This window comes from Camelus ferus, chromosome 30 (assembly GCF_009834535.1).
Source record: "Camelus ferus isolate YT-003-E chromosome 30, BCGSAC_Cfer_1.0, whole genome shotgun sequence".
NCBI lineage: Eukaryota > Metazoa > Chordata > Mammalia > Artiodactyla > Camelidae > Camelus > Camelus ferus.
In genome coordinates, this window is record NC_045725.1 from 2,951,312 (window position 1) to 2,968,861 (window position 17,550).

At 46.7% G+C, this 17,550-nt stretch overlaps 1 protein-coding gene across 6 annotated transcripts in view; it reads right to left on the bottom strand.

Annotated features, from left to right (window-relative positions):
- ZNF236 (zinc finger protein 236) overlaps window positions 1-12,921 on the bottom strand; it is an 80,081-nt gene extending 67,160 nt beyond the window's left edge. For 2 of the 6 annotated variants that reach the window (XM_032470375.1, XM_032470382.1), the window contains exons 1-3: window positions 12,617-12,921; window positions 6,192-6,334; window positions 4,820-4,984 (exon numbers count right to left, since the gene is read on the bottom strand). In XM_032470375.1, the coding sequence (XP_032326266.1) occupies window positions 4,820-4,984; window positions 6,192-6,334; window positions 12,617-12,671 (363 nt within the window). In that variant the 5' untranslated portion in view covers window positions 12,672-12,921. Of the gene's footprint in view, window positions 1-4,819; window positions 4,985-6,191; window positions 6,335-11,612; window positions 11,749-12,616 lie in introns of those variants that run through there. The other 4 variants (XM_032470376.1, XM_032470378.1, XM_032470377.1 and 1 more) reach the window with 4 other exon arrangements.
- Window positions 12,922-17,550: the final 4,629 nt, after the last annotated feature.

Below are 17,550 nucleotides of genomic sequence, written 5' to 3' on the forward strand. Positions count from 1 at the left end.
CTCCCACTGGGGCACCAGCAGCACAAACACTCAGCCATGGGTCATGCTTCATGGAGCAGGTGCGCCCCCTCTTCCTCCGTCTTCTCACTGTAAACCATGTGTACAGGTGACACTTGGGGAGAACAGAGCAAGGGGGATGTTGGGCAGTCTCAAATGCACCCCAGGTCTGTACTGCAGACACCAGAATGCCAGGTGACAGAGGAAAACTCTGAACTTCTACCCTAATACAACCACTGTGTTAAAAAGAACACCCAATTTTTTACATATTGCCAATACATCTTCACATAGCAAAGCCTTTTTTGCCATTCAGTTACTGTGAACTCACTAGTCCTGAATTCCTGTTCGGCAGGGGTCGCTGAGGTCAGGTTACTGAGTATCACTGCCCACTCTCAGGGCCCCTCTCCTGGCAGCCCAACGACAAGGGAGAAGCTTTCCCCCAGCTCCAGGGCACAGCTGTAGAAGCCTCTGTCCTGACTATTCCACCCTTTTCTTCTCCTATGATTATTTACTGATCTAAGAGAGAACCTGTTACATTTGAAGAGAGGAAACAGAAGACAGGTTGGTAGTAATAGAAATGTAAAGTCAACTGGTTTCAGAAACTAGGCATTTCTCAGAGGCCTTTTGAAAAAAAAAATGGAGAGTCAGAAACTATGAACTGTTTACGTTCCTACAACCTCAACAGCAACAGACTAAGACAGCTGGTGTTTTGCTCTGAAACAAAGGGTGCAGAGGAGACCAGCCTGCACAAGCTCCCACCCAGCTGCCCGCACAGGACGCGCTCCCGCTGCAGTAGCTTACGTCAGAACGATGCTAAACAGCAATGGTGAAAACCTGACATAAGCAAGTGAGCACACAGCGGGCAGTGACCAGAGGTGGAAGAACCGTGAACACCATCCTGTGGAACAGCCTAGAAAAGAATCCGGACAAAGTGTGTGGAAGGGAAAATACAATGAAGGGAAGATTTTGAAAATAATGCATAAAAAGCTAAGAGCATCTGGAAATGACAAATTACCGTTGTTCCTCTCTCCAGCTATGGAGGAGGCGAGAGACACTTAAAGAGCGTATCTGAAGAAACGTCAGGATGGAGCACAGTACGCCTCGCTGTCCTGGTGGCCGGCGCAGGGGGTGTGGGATCAGAGGAAGGGCAGCAGCTCCGGCTCCCGCTGTCACCCGAGAGCGGGCCGACAAGAATTCCAGTACAGGTGGACTGCCACCCCACCTCCACCAGCCCTGAAATCCCACTGGAGGATTCTCTCATACACACACACACACACACACACACACACACGCACACGCACACGCAAACGCACTCGCAAACGTGTTTCACCCCTTCGCTCATCTGCCTAGATCACGTTATGTCATTTCAACTCTCTTGCCAACACCCTGACTCCTTTGTTACTCCATCACATGTGCTTCATAAATCCCAACCTTGATGCAAACACCCACCTGCACTCGCACCCGGGCTCATGGGCACTGTGAGGAAGCCACACAGTCCCACCCCTACCCAATCACGCCCAGAAGGATTCACAGCAATGATGTGTGTGTCCCTGAGATACAATCTGCGGACACTGTCCATGTACTAGTTCCTGCTCAGGCTCTGCTCCCATGGCCCCAAAACCAGCTTCCCATCCCCATCCCCCAGCACCTCGTTTCTCTGTGCAGACAAGGCAATGTCCCCATCTCAGAGAACCATGAGGCTACCCAGCCAAAGCCCCAGCCTGAGAGGGGGTAGTAGGGTGTGACAACCTCATGGGGGCCAGGGGACAGCGGACACTCTCCAAGGAACCTCAACAACTGTGCAACATCACACGGACAACTAGCTCCATACAGCTCAGTTTCAGGAACATCACAACTTTGTGAAGCTGGGGTCGGTAGTTGCTGTGGTTAAAAAGCAGGGAGTGAGCGAAAATCAATGTGAAACAGGAAATGCCGGGGTTTAAAAAGCTAGGCAGCACCCAATTTATATATGGTAATTTTTCAAATGACCACTAAGTTATTTAAGACAATACTTACTAAACTGCTTAGATTTAGTTACTCAATAAAAAGAACTCAGTTTCTGGCCTCAGTGATAACTTACTGAGACAGAGTCTAAGAAGGCTGTGGCCAGAGGAGGGAGCCTGCTCTGACACCTCGGGAGCGGCCTCACCCCGGGCCTCCACCTCCACCTGCACACCTGCCTCCTTAGGAGCCTGCCTCAGCTGCTGCTTCTAAGGCCAAAGGAAGAGCATCTCCTCAGCTCTCATAAGTCACTCCTTGCCCCTCCCAACAGGGCGCCTGAAGACGGACTGTTAGAGAGATGTTAAATTCTTGAGTGATCATTGTTTTGTGATAGGAAAAGTGTCTTTGTTTTTAGGGGATATAACTGAAGTAATTAGAGGTGAAGTAATGACATGATGTCTGCAACTATTTTAAAACCGTTCAAAAGTGGTGGTGGTGGGAGGGGAGAGATATGGTTACTTTAAAGCCCCCATGTGCTAGATGAAAACAAAATAAAACAACCTCATCACCCCGTGAGGAGTGAACCTGTGCTCTCTGGAGTATGTGTGCCCTGCACAGTGTGGACCTGCCCCAGAAGACACAGTGGGATTTTTCTAAAACAGTAATTTGGCACTTGGAACGTGGTTCTAAGCAAATCACAGGAACCAGAACCTGTGGATGAACAGAGGGCTCAAGGCAGCTCTGTGCACAAGCGCAGAGCCGCCAAGACAGAGCCCTGCTGTGACACAGGCGTACACACGCACACATGCAACACGCGGCTATTTACGACACCCAGGACACAGCCTACTGAAAACACAAGTGCGAATAACGCAGGCGCGCTGGTGGGGGGCAGAGGCCTGTCTGTGCACCGGTGCCCATGAGGGAGGAGAACCCAAAGTCAGAGGTGGATGGAGACTTAACTCCTCACTCTCCAAACCTTCTCTACTGTTTGATTCTTTCTATGTGCATGCAGAACTTGTTTCACGACACTTTAATATACCATATTAAACACTTTCTGCTTTTTAAAAAGAAGGCAACGGTCACTTCTGGACATCGCTACACTGAGTGAGACAGGCAGGCCTACAGTCTTGAAAAGGCACTGAGCAGCACACGCTTTCTAGAACACAACGTGGTGTTCCATAAAGTGCTTGGAAAAGTCTTGTTAGTTCAGTAAATCCACCTGGAGGACTATCTTAATGAAACAATTAAAGATACACACAGAGATGTATTATTCATAATACTGAAAAGTATAAACAACTTAAATGGCAAATGGCAAAGGAAATGATTAAATCCATGATGCTATGTCCAGACTGACGACTTTAGTAATTAAAACAGGAACATGGGGAAAACACTCATGGTAAGCGAAAGGCGGAAAGATGTACTTACAACATACTAAAGGAAAAGAGCAGGTTACGAAATAGCACATAACTATATTTGCATTAAAAAACTACTCTTAAATTTATGAGAATATACTTTCTTTTCCTTATGGAAAGCATGTATAGCCAAAAAAAAGGCTAAAAAACTACACAGTTGACCCTTGAATAAAAGGAGATTTGGGGGCACGAACCCCTGCACAGCAGCCCCACTGCGTCACAGTTCCGCACCCTCAGACGCAACCGACTTCAGGCCGTGCAGCACTGCAGCCCGCATTTACTGAAAAAACTGCGTCAAAGTGGACCTGCACATTTCAGATCCATGATGTTCAAGGGTACACTGCGTACACATTCTTTTCAACTAGTGTGATTATTGGTTCTTTTATGGTACTTTTGTTAATCTTTAGTTTCTAACTTTTTCCAAAATAAACATGTATTACTTATATAATAAAACTCTAAAAGATAAACATAAATTATTTTATACTTAAAAATCCAAGACATATATAAAAAGAGAACACAAACCTATATGCAAAGTATAAACTCAATTGTGAAGATGCAAGTTTTATATACGCAATTTAAATACTACATGTTTTTCTGCCTCAGAGGGAAAATATACCAAATAGTTACCTGTAATTATCTCTGGATGGTCGAATTAGAGGTGACTCTTTTGTCTCCTTTCTACGTTTTCATTTTCCTAATTTTCTACAATAACAATGTGGGGGTAATATTTTAAAGCAACAGTCATTTACACGTCAGAATGGGCTGACCTGCTCCAGCAACAGGCAGGCCTTACTCCTCAGCAGTGAGCCCTGCCATCCTTAACCCTGCCCCAAGACTATGCCTGTGGCCTTTTCAGGACTGTTCACTTTGGTGCATCAACTGCTTTAGGTCATCATGAATTCATTTTCTTCTCCCAAATTCCCACATGTCAGCAGATCCAGAAGCCAAGCAAGGAAATTCTACCATCTTTAGAGGCAGAAAATTCACTTCTGGCCACTCCGAATCCTCCAAGAGTTTATTAATACACACACACACACACACACATATGTATATACGTATATATGTGTGTGTGTGTGTATATACACACATATATAAATGAATCACTATTCTGTACACTGGAAATTAACACAACATTGTAAACCAACTGTACTTCAGTTTTTAAAAAAAGTTAATTTCTGTTGAAAAGAAAAAAGGCAGGGGTTGAGGGGAACCTCTATCAGCCAATGCGGACATACTATGATCCCCCAAATATACTGCACATTAAAACGTCTCTGCCCTGAGGTGCTAACATGGCCAGAAAATAAAATGCTTTACTAGTGACCTGGAGACCAGCTAAGACAAATTTAATGATAAATGATTCCTTGAAACCTACATGAAAGGCTTTTTAAAACTAGTTTATACCTAAAATCCCCCTAAGGATTAGATGCATTTTAAAAATCAGTTAACAAAGTATAGGCCAAAATAATTACCTCTTCCTTCTCATGCAGCATAACATGCGCTTTGAGACTAGCCACTCTGGAGAATTTCTTGTTACACACGGGACAGGTAGGGTCCTCCCCATTGTGGGTACATTTGTGAAGTGTCAAGTTGAACTCAACATTAAAGGTTTGGGGGCACTGGTCACATCGATGTGGCTAAGTGGAGAGAAAAGTCAAGAAGCCACTGAAACACAATCAATGTCATTCAAATATTAACAAGTACCACAATCCACAGACAAGCCTCCTAAGGGGCTTCTCAAGTCCTTCTGGATCTGAAGTCATTAAATCCAAAACGGACGTAGGGAAGCTCCTTACAGAATTTCTCAAAGAAGTTATAAGGACAACACCACGTCTATGTAGAAAATGCTTCTAACAAGAAATGCTGCATAGAAATGCACCAGAATGTAGCCTCTATGAAAATAAAAGTGAGAAACTTCGACTCACTGAGTGGGATTTTTCCCTTCTTTTATGACAACTCCACTGCTATAAACAAAATCACTTCAGATAAAATAACCATAAAAAATTTTGCTAGATTTTAACAGAGTTGTTTATCCCCATCTTAAATTCCCCCAAATGGCAGGTAACCTGCCACTTACTTGTAGAAAGATAAAGTAATCACTGGTTTTTCTCTTGGAAATACCAAGACCCTAGTGGGTCCATGTTTTCAGATTTCCAGATCTGGGAGAGTACTGCCAGTGTGCGCCGGTGCTACTGCTGCACCGCTATGTTACAGCAGCATCATCCACGCTGAAAACACAGCTGGAGCGGGCCACACCTGGTCCCCCAGGAGACAGACCCCTGGTGTTCTCCTGGCCTCAGGTTCTCCTAGTCTAGAGAAACGCTGGCAAGCCCTGCGCTCACTGCAGCTGTAACCACCGCCTTCCACCCATCAGGCAGATCATTCCATCAGGACAGGAACGTTCCGACACCTCCTCCAAGAGGCACTGGAGAAAAGGGTTCAAATCTCTGTTTAACTTAGTGTTGCTCCTGCTGAAATGAGATCTGAAATATCTCAAATACCTTCTTAAAATGCAAGACCACTTCAGAGGAACACTCCCTGCCGGAGAAAAACCATCGAGATACGGGAAATCAAAACTACTGAAGAAAGTCGTATTTTAAGATCGCTCCTTTGTCTACTCATAAATGACTTCAGATTCAGCAGATAAGCTCTCACTTCCTCTCATTAGCTAACGACGGCTAGAAATACAACTACAGCTAAAAACAAAACATCAAAATGTGAATTTATATAGTATGGAATGTTTCACAACTTAGGGATAAGGCAAGTGTTTATTCACATGTTGATTTTTACAATTCCTCCAGTTTCAACGCTCACATTTCTGACACCTCTTTTTAAAATACATACCTTGTCATTTCGCTCGTGATCCCTCATGTGGCGTTGAAACTGGGACTCTTTTGGAAAAGATAGCAGACAGATTTCACATTTATGGAAGTTTGGAACTTGAAAGGCATAATTAGTGTTCTCCGCATTCAATGTTAAAACTCCATCTATAAAATTGCATAAGTATAAACAATAAATAGCAGTTGTTATTCCCATCACATAAATAAAACTAAATTATGATTATTGTTTAAAAACCAGGTTATGTCAGAGAACTATGAGATTATAGATGAAATTAATGATACCTTAAATTTTTTAAATGGATGTGTTTTTAAGTTAGAAATTAGGAATGCTGACATAACTGAGACACGGCACAACAGAATTCTAAATACCTGCGAACCTGAAACTAAACTCCTGAGGCTTGCCACTCTCTCAAAGATATACAAAAGCCATGCTTCTGAATCTTGCCTTTGCTTAATACTATTTCTAAGTCACAGCCAATCACAGAGGCATTTCACCCCTAAGTCACTCTGAGAGCTCAATAATCCAGTTTCTTAAATCACTCAGTCAACAAAACTCTAGAATAAACATAAAAGCTAATTCACTAACTCAATCTACCTCTGAAAACTGCTGCAAAGCAAGGCTGAGTTAAAAAAGCAAACACTTTTGTTCTCTCATATAGTCACGGTTCTAGAAGACAGAGGGTTGCCATGCTCTGGACAATCCTCAGGTTTCACAATGAGCTCTCTATAAACCCATTTAGGTAAAGGGCTATAAACTTAAAACTATTTCAAATAAGAATAAATGTGCAATAATCACAAAAACTTATCAAGAATGTCATAAAATAAAGCTGTCCTAAACCTCTTCAATTCTTGAAAATAAATAAATATACCCCAAGTCTTATAATTTGGGCACAAATATATAGAACATATTAACCACAAAGACTAGAAATATGTCACACACGACTCTCTGCATCCAATTTGACCCCAAAACGTTAAAATTTAGAAATCTGGAAGAAGGGTAAGGGGGCTAATTTTAAGACCCAATTAGGCTCAGGAAAGTCTCTTTCTCAAGCATTCCTGGGAAACACAGCATTGCACATCTTCTCTAGACCTTCAAGCCCCTCTGCTGAGAAAATAGCCCGCAGCTCCCACGTTGGCCAACAGTCCTGCTGGCCTCGAAAGTAAGAACTGTGAGAGCCCAGGACAAGGTGGGCTGGAACTCACGCCGGACGCAGAGCAGAGGGACAGGCAATGCGGGCAGCTGCTTCAGGGGCCCCTCTGGCAGACCCTGGAGGAAAGCAAGCTCCAGGTTCGAGAAATGCCAGTGTAGTTCAAAAGACTGCACTTCATCCATGAGCAAAACAGGTCTACTAACGGAAAGGTATAATTTTTGTTCTATTTATCCTGAACTCTATCCACATTCTGTTCAAAGACCATACATTCAGAATCTCCACACTAAACTAACAAGAAAATGTTTTCTGACTCCCCGGGCCCAAGTAAAATGACTGATGGGGCCACATTAGTTAATACACTAACTACTCCCTCTGGAAAAGTCTGTGCTTTGGGAAGAACCGTTTTAGAGGTTAGGAAGGGGCAAGCAAAGAATCTGCTGAAAAGTGTGTTTTGAGAACTCAGCAGCAAGTGTTTTAACCTAAAGGCTGAACACAGTAATGAAAGAGCCCCTCGACTTAATTTCTAAAAATGCAAACCACTCTAACTCCTCACCCTTCCTGCTACCCAGAACTTGGATTCACTATCAAAATTACATGAAAGCTGATTTATGAAGATCAGAAATGGGGCAGCTTTGCTCTCCTTGAGAAAAATTTGAAGACTAGTTTCAACTTTCACATTTAAAAATTTTGAACCATGATTAACGTATTACCTACTCAAAAAGAATAAAATTAAAAAGGAAATAAAACTGACTTGTGGGGAAAAGTGAGTCACATAGTCCACAGCCCTGCTGCACAGCCACTGAAGCCAGACCCCAGGAAGCCACCTGCCTGGGCAGAACCACATGAGCAACCAGTGGCAGAACCGGGAGCAACGTTCAGCTCTGGCTTCGAGGCTCTAATGAGGCACGCGTCCACGCCTCCTAAGGTCAGGGTTTGAGATGAGAGCCAGTCTCTACCGCGCCTGGGGCAAAACAGCAGATGAACCTGGATCTGATCAGCAGCATCCTATACCAATTGCATGCTTAAGCCTGTTTACGCTCTTACACTGCCAAATATACTCAACTGAGAGCCCCTAGCTGTCAAAAAGCACGAGTGGTTTCAGTGAGACAAAACCCTGGTCCTGGCGCCACAACAAATGACATGAAATACATCTGCAGCAGAGTTACAGATAAACCCTTGGTCCTTCACGGGGTCAGGCACTCAGGTCCTCACGGCCAGTGCTTCCCAGGAACAAGGTCACCTTCCCCGGGACGTGCTCTCAGCACCCTTCCTGGCAGGACTGTCCCATGTGACCGCCTTTTCATGCCTCGGGTTACTACATCTTCTCTCATTATTTTTAAAAGGTGTATCAACCCTCTTTCAAGTATTTGCTTTTATTACCTGCAAATTTTTTATTTCTAAAGAAAGGCTTCAAACTCAGGTAGATGTACATTCAGACTCAACACATACATTGCCTAAATTTAACAAAACTACAGTAAGTTCAAATTATAACCAAATAAGACCTCCATTTCTATAGCCTCACCTCCCAGTGAAACACAGAATTCTTGGCTCAAGTTCTGAATGTAGCAGAGCTTTTCTGAGAAGGACCCAGCAGTGTGCTGCTGAGTATAATGCTTCCTTTGACAATGCAAAAAACTAATTTTCTACACATACACACTAGAATCATTTCTTGATTTGTTGGCTGTCAGGATTCTGTTTTTCATTGCCACAAACACACAGTTCACGGCAGCAGTGCCAGGGCAACAAGCAGGCTGGAGGGTCGCGGGAAAGCACCACAGTCCACCCTGAGACTCAGTCCCAATTCCCAACAAATGCAGACGTGCAGCACCTGTGCTTTTAATGTATGGACCTTCATGGGGTAGATTAAAATATGGGTCACAGCTCACAGGCCAGAGACAGTGAGGTAGGACTGGGAGTCACAAGCTAGGCCTCAGCCATCCACTGAGCGAGGGTCTCTGCAAACTGGATGAACACTCAGCTCAGCTACCCTCAGAGCCAAGGGTGTAGAGTTCCTGAATTCATCCAAGAAAATCTAAAATGGCCTGAACTAGTACTTGAGCAAGAAAGGACTTGTTTATTCATTTGGCTCAAGGTCTGTGTGTCTCAGCTCTCTGGCAATGAAGTATTACAAATATCCCTTCAACAGAAACTTAGCAGGAGGCCAACTAAAGGTCCCAGCTGGGGAGAGAAGGTTTGCACCACTCTGCTGGAAAAACAGGCGGAAGCCATACAAGATCCCTAAATGCAGTCTCCATCAAGGCCACATTACTGCCTATAGAGAGTAAACTAAAAGAATGATGATTTAAAAAAAAAAAAAAATCCTCTCTCACTCATCTTTATATTCCCAGGATAGTGCCAGGCACAAAGCCACTGGTCAGTAAACACTGCCTCCATCAGTGTACAGATGAGGCTTACTTCCTGACTCTTGTGCTGAAGCTAATTATTACTTTAAGAAATGTTTTGCCTGCTCTTAATCGTTTCTTTGAGTTTCAGTTTTGACACCATTTTCTCTGGGAAACCTAGACTTCAAGTGCCCCTCTTCTGCTGCCATACAGTGTTCCTGCCATCACACAACACACACTGTCCTGAAGACCCAAGGCAGAGATCTCGTCTGCTGTTTTAACTCTGCATCCCTAGCCCTCAGCACAGTACCCACCTATGACAAGCGCTTTAAAATACTTGTGAGTAGTGAATCAACCCACACGAAGGGCTTTACATTTATCAAGGAAGAACAATGCAACGCACACTTTGGACTCAAATGTAGATTCAAATCCACTCTGCCACATACTAGCTGGGTGGACCTTCCAAACCACTTAACCTCTCTGAGCCTCATTTCCCCTATCTGCAAAAATCCCCCTACATTCCAGGCTTTTCTTAGGAATAAAATTCATCATGGATGACACAGAAAAAAAGCAAAGTAATTTCAGATTATGAAAAACATTAAGATTGTAAACTGACAGAGCAACAGTTCCCAAACCTTTTGGTCCGAGGACCCCTTTACATTATTCAGTATCACTGAGGACCCCAAAGACATTAAAACTTTATATAAGTTGTATCAACTGACAACTGCCCTATTAGAAATCAAAACTGAGCAATTTTTGAAACACTCACTGAAAAATAAATCTATTACATGTTAACATACAGATTTTCATGAAAAAAATATTCTCAAAAAAATAGTTTTCACTTTTACAAATCTTTTTAATGTCTGGTTTAACACAACCAGACAGGTGTATCTTCACGTCTGCTTCTACATCCTCTCTGTTGCAATATGTAGTTTTTCAGTGAAATGCATGAGGACAATGTAGCCTCACACAGGTTGGGGCCCTCACCACCACGCAGCCTGCTAAGGCGTCAGCAGTCTTACCCCAACTGCTGGTGTGTGACTAGTGCAAGTGTCAACGAAGTGGAAGAGCCCATTAGTATCACTATGAAAATATTTACCTTGCAGACCCCTGAAAACTGTCTCCAGGAACTCCCGGAGCCCACAAACCACACGTTGAGAACCACTGTGGTAGAGAATGACTGGTGTAAAGCAGGGAAAAGTCACTTTTAGAAAGGTTTGAGGAGGCTTCTCTCGGGAAGCTGAAGCACAGAGACCTACAGAGTGAGCAGGAGGACGTGAATTCTCAGAACAGGGAACAGCACAGGCGTCGCACCGTCAAGGACCACAGAGGACGGAGCGTGCGAGCGAAGAAAGAGACGGGAAGGGCAGGCAAAGGCCAGACTGGAGATAAGAGCCTACAGCAGTGGGATTTTAAGTTAAAGGGATGAGAGATCCACTGAACAGTTTTAACCAGGGAGTGGCCATCTTATTTACATTTTAAAGAGATGCCTGGGGCTGCCAGGTGATGGATTTACAGAAGAACCAAACAAGCAGAGACCAGTCAGAGATGATGGGTGGGCCAGCGGTGACACCAGAGATGGAAAGAGCAGGTAGAAGCTACAAAACTTAATTATGAAATGTCTTGGGAAATAAGAGAAATAATTGTTCTTAAGTCTAGGACCTGAAAAACCAGGTGAACAGTGATGCCATCTGGGCAGATGGGGAAGCCCGGCCTACTCCAATGCGAACTTCACACTCTTTCTCTATCTCAAGCCTTTTTCCAAGTAACTGAGGGGCACTGCACTACTTTATTTTTAGCACAAGTCATATTAATAAACACTGCACAAAGTAAGGCCAAGACAGGGAGAGAGACCTTTAAGACCTCTTTCCAGACACCATGAGCCACTCATCCAAGTTCTGGGCAGTTACTACCACCCACGAATCCGCACACCTGTGTTATCATGCAGCCGCCGCTTCTCCGCGTCCGCAGAGGCCCCACGAGTGTGGACGCCCGCGGGGATCCGCGTGCCCCGCAGTGAGCTACGTCACAGCATTTCCCCCGTTCCCGCCTCTTAACTGCACCCGCCAGTGCGGGGACGGCGGCGGCCCTCGTGAGGGGACGCGGGGACGCGGGGCCCCGGGCCGCCCTCTCCGCCCGCGCGCGTCCGCGGCTTCCGGACCGGCCTCCTCCCGCTGCGAGGGCGAATCCTCCCCGCGGCCACAGCACGGACGGCGGGCCCCTTCCCGGCACGGAGCCCCGCACGGCACCGCCCTGCCCGGCCCAGGGCTCGGGGCCCGCGGGCTCCGGTCCCGCCGCGGAGGCTCGGCCGGGCGGTGCGGGGCGCCCTCCCGGGAAGCGCCGGCCCGAGGCCGCCGTCAGCCCGCCTCACGGCCGCCCACCCCCGAGAGGCCCTGGGAGCCAGGCCCGCCATTCCCCGGGGACGGACTTCCCCGTCAGGAAGGCCTCCTGACGAGCGCCGGCTAGGAGGCGGCGGGCGGGCGGGGTAGCGGAGGGCGACGAGGGAGGAGGAGGAAGACGCGAGGAGGCCGGGAGGGGACGGGCGGGGGAGGGGAAGGGACGGGTGCGACGCGAAGGGAGGGCGGCGGCGCGCGCCTCGCCCCCGGCCCCGCCGCCCGCCCGCGCGGCCCAGGAAAGTAGGCCCAGCCCGGCGGAGGGGCCGGCCGCGCCGCGCCGGTATCATTCCGCCCGCGCCCTGCGGCCGCCAGTCGGGCGGTGGCGGCAGCGGCGGCGGGCACGGCGGGGCGCCCTCCCGGGCCCAGCCTCCGGCCCCCGGCCCGGCCTCAGGCCCCCGGCCCCCGGCCCCAGCCACGACCCGACCCCGGCCTGCTCCGCCGCCCCCGGCCCGACCCGCTCCCGGCGCCCCCCGCGCCGCATCCGGGGACTATATTCGCGCGGAGCGGCACAGCGCGGCCGGATGGGCCGGGGCCGCTTACCGGTGTCGCCGCGCGCCTTGCTCTCCTTGGGCTTCGGGGGGCGGCCCCGCGGCATCGTCGGCGGCGGCGGCGGACCACCCCTCGGCCGCACACACACACACACACATACACTCGGCGGAGCGCGCACGCGCGGGGACCGGCCGCGGGGGCGCGGCGCGCGCCCGGCCGAGCGGCGGAGGCGGGCGGAGCGGCCGGGGCAGGCGGCCGCTGAGCCCCGGCCGAGCGCCCGCGGGCCTCACGGGGGGAAAGCGCCCGAACGAGCGAACGGGAGAGCTCGAACCGCGCCAACTTCGGCGGGTTCCATGGCCCGGCGGGCCGCGTTAGGGGCGTTGGGCGCGGGCGCGGGCGCGCGGTGGGGGCGGGTAGCGGCGCCGTGCGCATGCGCGCTCCGCTGTTCGGGCCGCGTGCGGTCGGAGGGCGAGTGGGCCGGGGTCACCTGGCGGCGCGGGCCTTGGGCGTGGGGGCCACCTGGTGGCGCGGGGCTCCGACGGGGTTCACCTGGTGGCGCGGGCCTCCTGGGTTGTGGGGCAGCCGAAGTCACCCAACTGGTAAGGCCATCGGGAAAACAGGTAGGAAAGGTGCCCTTTTAACGGGCAGAAATGGTGAGAAGGAACTTTCCAGGTGGAGGTCGGGTAAAAAAAGCCATCCAATGGTTCTGTATGTGCCGGGTGTTCACGTATTTATATGTGCTCATCTAATTCCAGGAAAACACCATATTCCCGTGTCGGTTTATGAAGGCCTTGGAAAAAATGCGCAAACTGTAGTGGCAAAAGGTTGGGAGCCTAGGATTTATCCAAACATGGATCTTGGACCGAGGAAGATACACCCAGAAGTCAGGAATGTTCCTGTCATCGAATGTGATACATTAAAATTTACAGTTTCAAATGGGTTGATCTTTTATTGTTGTTGCCCACGCTAACCGCCACAGAATTCCAACAGGAAAATGACAGCAGTGTTAGGTCAGGTAAACCGAAAGAAAGTAGTCTAACGTAATCTTCGTAGCCTCAGAAAAATTAATTAAAGAGCAGTGAGTAATTACCACCAAGTACATGCAAGGTGCCATAAGGGAATGTAAAGCTTAACCAAAAAAATCTGTCCCCCCAGAAAACTTGGAACCATGGACAAGACACAAACTAGCCAAAATATGACAGGTTTTAAAAATCCACAGAGAACCCTCAGAAGGACAAGCTTATTAGAGAAACATCTAGGAAAGATCTTCTAACTGAAACTTAGTAAATGGTTGCATTCCAACCGAGATGCTGAGAAAGGACTTTCTAGATGGAGGCAACAGAGTAAAGAAGGAAAAAACTAAAATTATGAGTCATATCAGGTGCTTAACGTACATCCAATTTCTGGGGAGGAGGGAAGAAAAACTAGATAATCACATAAAAAGAACAAGATCAGGTTGTCCAGCCTCCAACGCCAGCCAGTAAATGGCAAAATGGGATTCAGCGATTACTAACATTTGCTGTTTTTTAACTTCTAAGAACATTTTAGTGCTTTACATAAAATGCTTCTAATTTTTACAACATTCCTGCAAGGTACTATTTTACAGATAAGTTTGAGAGGGGTTAAGTAATTTGCTTAAGGCTACATAGCCTGTAAGTAAATCCAAGACCCAAAACAAATCTGCTTACTTGTTAATCCCATGCACCTAGTTGCATCAAAGCAGAAGTCTACGTAATTTTAGACAAAACACAGCTATCTCCATATGCATATTAGGGTTTAAAGGCTTATATGGATAAGCCTGAGAAAATAGATTGGAGGCAGAGCATAAGAATCTTCAATCATTACAAATCTATTTGGATGGCGATGATGTGTTTTTGAATGTATACCTTATTTTGTTCTGAAAAGGACTTGAAGCAATTTCTATCGTGGTAAAACAAAGAGATGAGGAAATCAGGATGATGGGGAAAACAGAAAAAGTGAGGATGCACATAAACCAATAAAATCCTATGTAGGTATAAAAAGAATAATAAAAGTCCAGGTTTCTTAGCTCAAGCAAAGAAGCAGATATGATCAGTGACAAGACTGTCACTTATCCATAAAAGACAGCTGTCCCGATGACTCACCGTGTGCCATGTGGTTTCACAGGGTTCTTTTCTCACCATATGTGCACACATACACAAGGTACATAGCATCTTATCACCTGCAGAGGCAATTTTACTTCTTCCCTTCTGATTTGGATACTTTTTGTTTTCTTGCCTGATTGCTCTGGCTAGGACTTTCCAGTGTAATGCTGAACAGGACTGAGAGTGGGCACCCTCGTCTTGTTTCTGGTCGTACTGGGAAAGCTTTGAACATTTCAACACTGAATATGATGTTAATGATCATTCTGTCATACATGGCTTTATTATGTTGACGTGCCGTCTTTCTATACTCAATTTACTGAGAGTTTTTATCACGAAAGGATGTTGAATTACGTCAGATGCGTTTTCTGCATCTATTGAAACGATCATATAATTCCTGTCTTTCATCCTGTTAATATGGTGTATCACATTTATTGTCTTTTGTTGCTTTCCAGAGATCAATTCCACTTGATCACAGTGTACGATGCTTTTAGCGTGCTGTTGTGTTCAGTCTGCTAGTATCCTGTTTAAAATGTTCGCACCGGTGTTCATCCGGGATACCGGCCCGCAGGTTTCTTGTATTGTCCTCATTTGGCTCCAGCACCAGGGTAATTCTGGCCTCCTGAACTGAAGTTTGGGAGTGCTTCCACTCTTCAATTTTTTGAGTTTGAGGAGGTTAACTGGTGTTAACTCTTCTTTAAATGTTGGGTAGAATTTACCAGTGAAACCATCTAGTCCTGGGTTTTTCTTCAGTGGGAGGTTTGGGATTATTGTTTCAATCTCCTTATTCTATTGGTTTATTCAGTGCCGTTTCTTCTTGATTCGGTCTTGGTAAGTTGCATGTAGGTGGGTCTCCTAGACTCATCCGAGATGTCTCAGAGGGTTCCACGGAGAGCTGCTCATTTCTCCCTTTTCATTTTTCAGATGATAACTCTATCAGACATAAAAACGAGGGGCATAAAACATGCTCCCCAGAACCACCACACAGAGCACAGCTAGAAAACAGGACCAACACCCTGGAAGCCCCTTATGCGAACGCTCCCCTGGAGACACTTGCCCTCCTGATACCACAACAGTCATCACCTTGCCTTTATGGTTGTACAGTCTATTCAGACATCTTTAAATGAATGAAGTATTTGTCAGTTGGTCCAGCTTTGGAACTTTTTCTTAAAGTTCTTCCAAATTCTTCTGCTTCCTGCTTCTTTGCTCAATATTGTGTTTGTGAGGTTCAAAGACCGGGTGCCTGCAGCTGGAGCTCATTTACCTTCCATTAGGCAGGATTTCACTGCGAGCCTCTGCCACAGAGTACTCCTCCAGGCCACTATCGATGCACTCGGGCTCTGTCAAGTTGTTTTGTTTTTCTTTTGTTTTCTAAATGGACACTCTTGTACTTGCCTTCTGCAGTTGACTTTTTAAATACAGTGTGAACAATTTGTGCCTGTTGTTTTATTTTTTGCTTTCAATTTGCCCCAAATCATCTACGGTCACTTCTCTCTTTTGCCCTCTCTTGGACTGACATTTTTTTCTTATTCTACTTTTTCCCCTTTACTAATTTGAAAGTTATGTACACTGTTCTGTTCAGGAAACCCTGGGAACTTCAAGATGATACTTATACAAGTAGAGTGTTCATCAGCATCTTCGCCTTTCCCCTAGTTTATATGGAACCCACGTGCATGGACCTGCATGCGTGGCATTCCAGGTGGTCCACTTCCTCACCCCACTCGGTATGGCCAGCCTTCTGAACTGCAGGCTTTCCAGTGGGTGTGTAGCGGAGGCTCGTGGCTTTGACGAGCCTTTCCTTGATAACCGCTGCTGCTGAGCACCTTTACGTGTGCTTGTTTGCTATCCGTGTATTGTCAGATCTTTTGCCCATTTTTAACTGGACTGTTTGTCATCTCGTTTTTGAGTTGTATGGTTATTTATACATTCCAAATACAATTTCTTCGCCAGATATGTTTTGCAACATTTTCTCCTGGTACGTGGCTTGCCTTTTACTTCGAAAACAGTGTTCTTTGAATAGTATAAGTTTTTATTGTTTGAAGTCCAAACTATCAATTGTTTCATGCCTTTTGTATCATTTTTAAGAAACTAGTATCTGGGGATGTGAATGTGAGTTCACTCCAGAGTTGTCTGAATTCAGAGTCCAACCTGAACTAGACTCTGAAATCTGCCAGAAGCTGAAACTGCCTGGAGTCGCTCCAGGAATTCACTGACTGAGTTTGGCACCTAAGAAAATTGAGTATGATGATGGAAATAATAATAATTTATAGTAAGTAGAGAGATAAAATGATTACTATGGCTAAAGCTAGAACTGTAGTAACACCAATCAGCCTTGTCTCATGACTCTCTCAAGAAGCACTCAGTCACCAGGAAAATGGGCAGAGACCCACATGGCAGGGAGGATGTGAGGACAAGCCAGGAGCTGACTGGGGTGAGGGCTAAGCTGGGGTGCCACTGAGCGCACGGCTTCAGAAAGCGTGACCAGCTGATCTGAAGGAAGGGATGATGTTATTCGGACACTGTTCAAACGAGGAAGAAAGTGATGTGTGAGGGGACAGCGTCTTGGATAAGGAGAGGGAGGCTCCGTGAGGATGCCGGGCACGCCCAGCAGCGGTGGCGGAGCGGGACAGCGGGAGGATCCAGTTTGTCACCAGAGGAAAGAAGGAAAGATCACACACAAGTTCTGGTGCAACCATGGAAGGGGCTGTCGTCCCACCTACCCATCTACCCAGCTGCCTATCCGTCTGTCTGTCACCTGTCTTACGGTTCACTGCACGCTCACTGCATACCAGGCACCACACCGCCCTCTCTAACAGCCTCTTTCACCCCTGCAACTAGTAAAGTTAGCAGAGAAACTGAGGAACA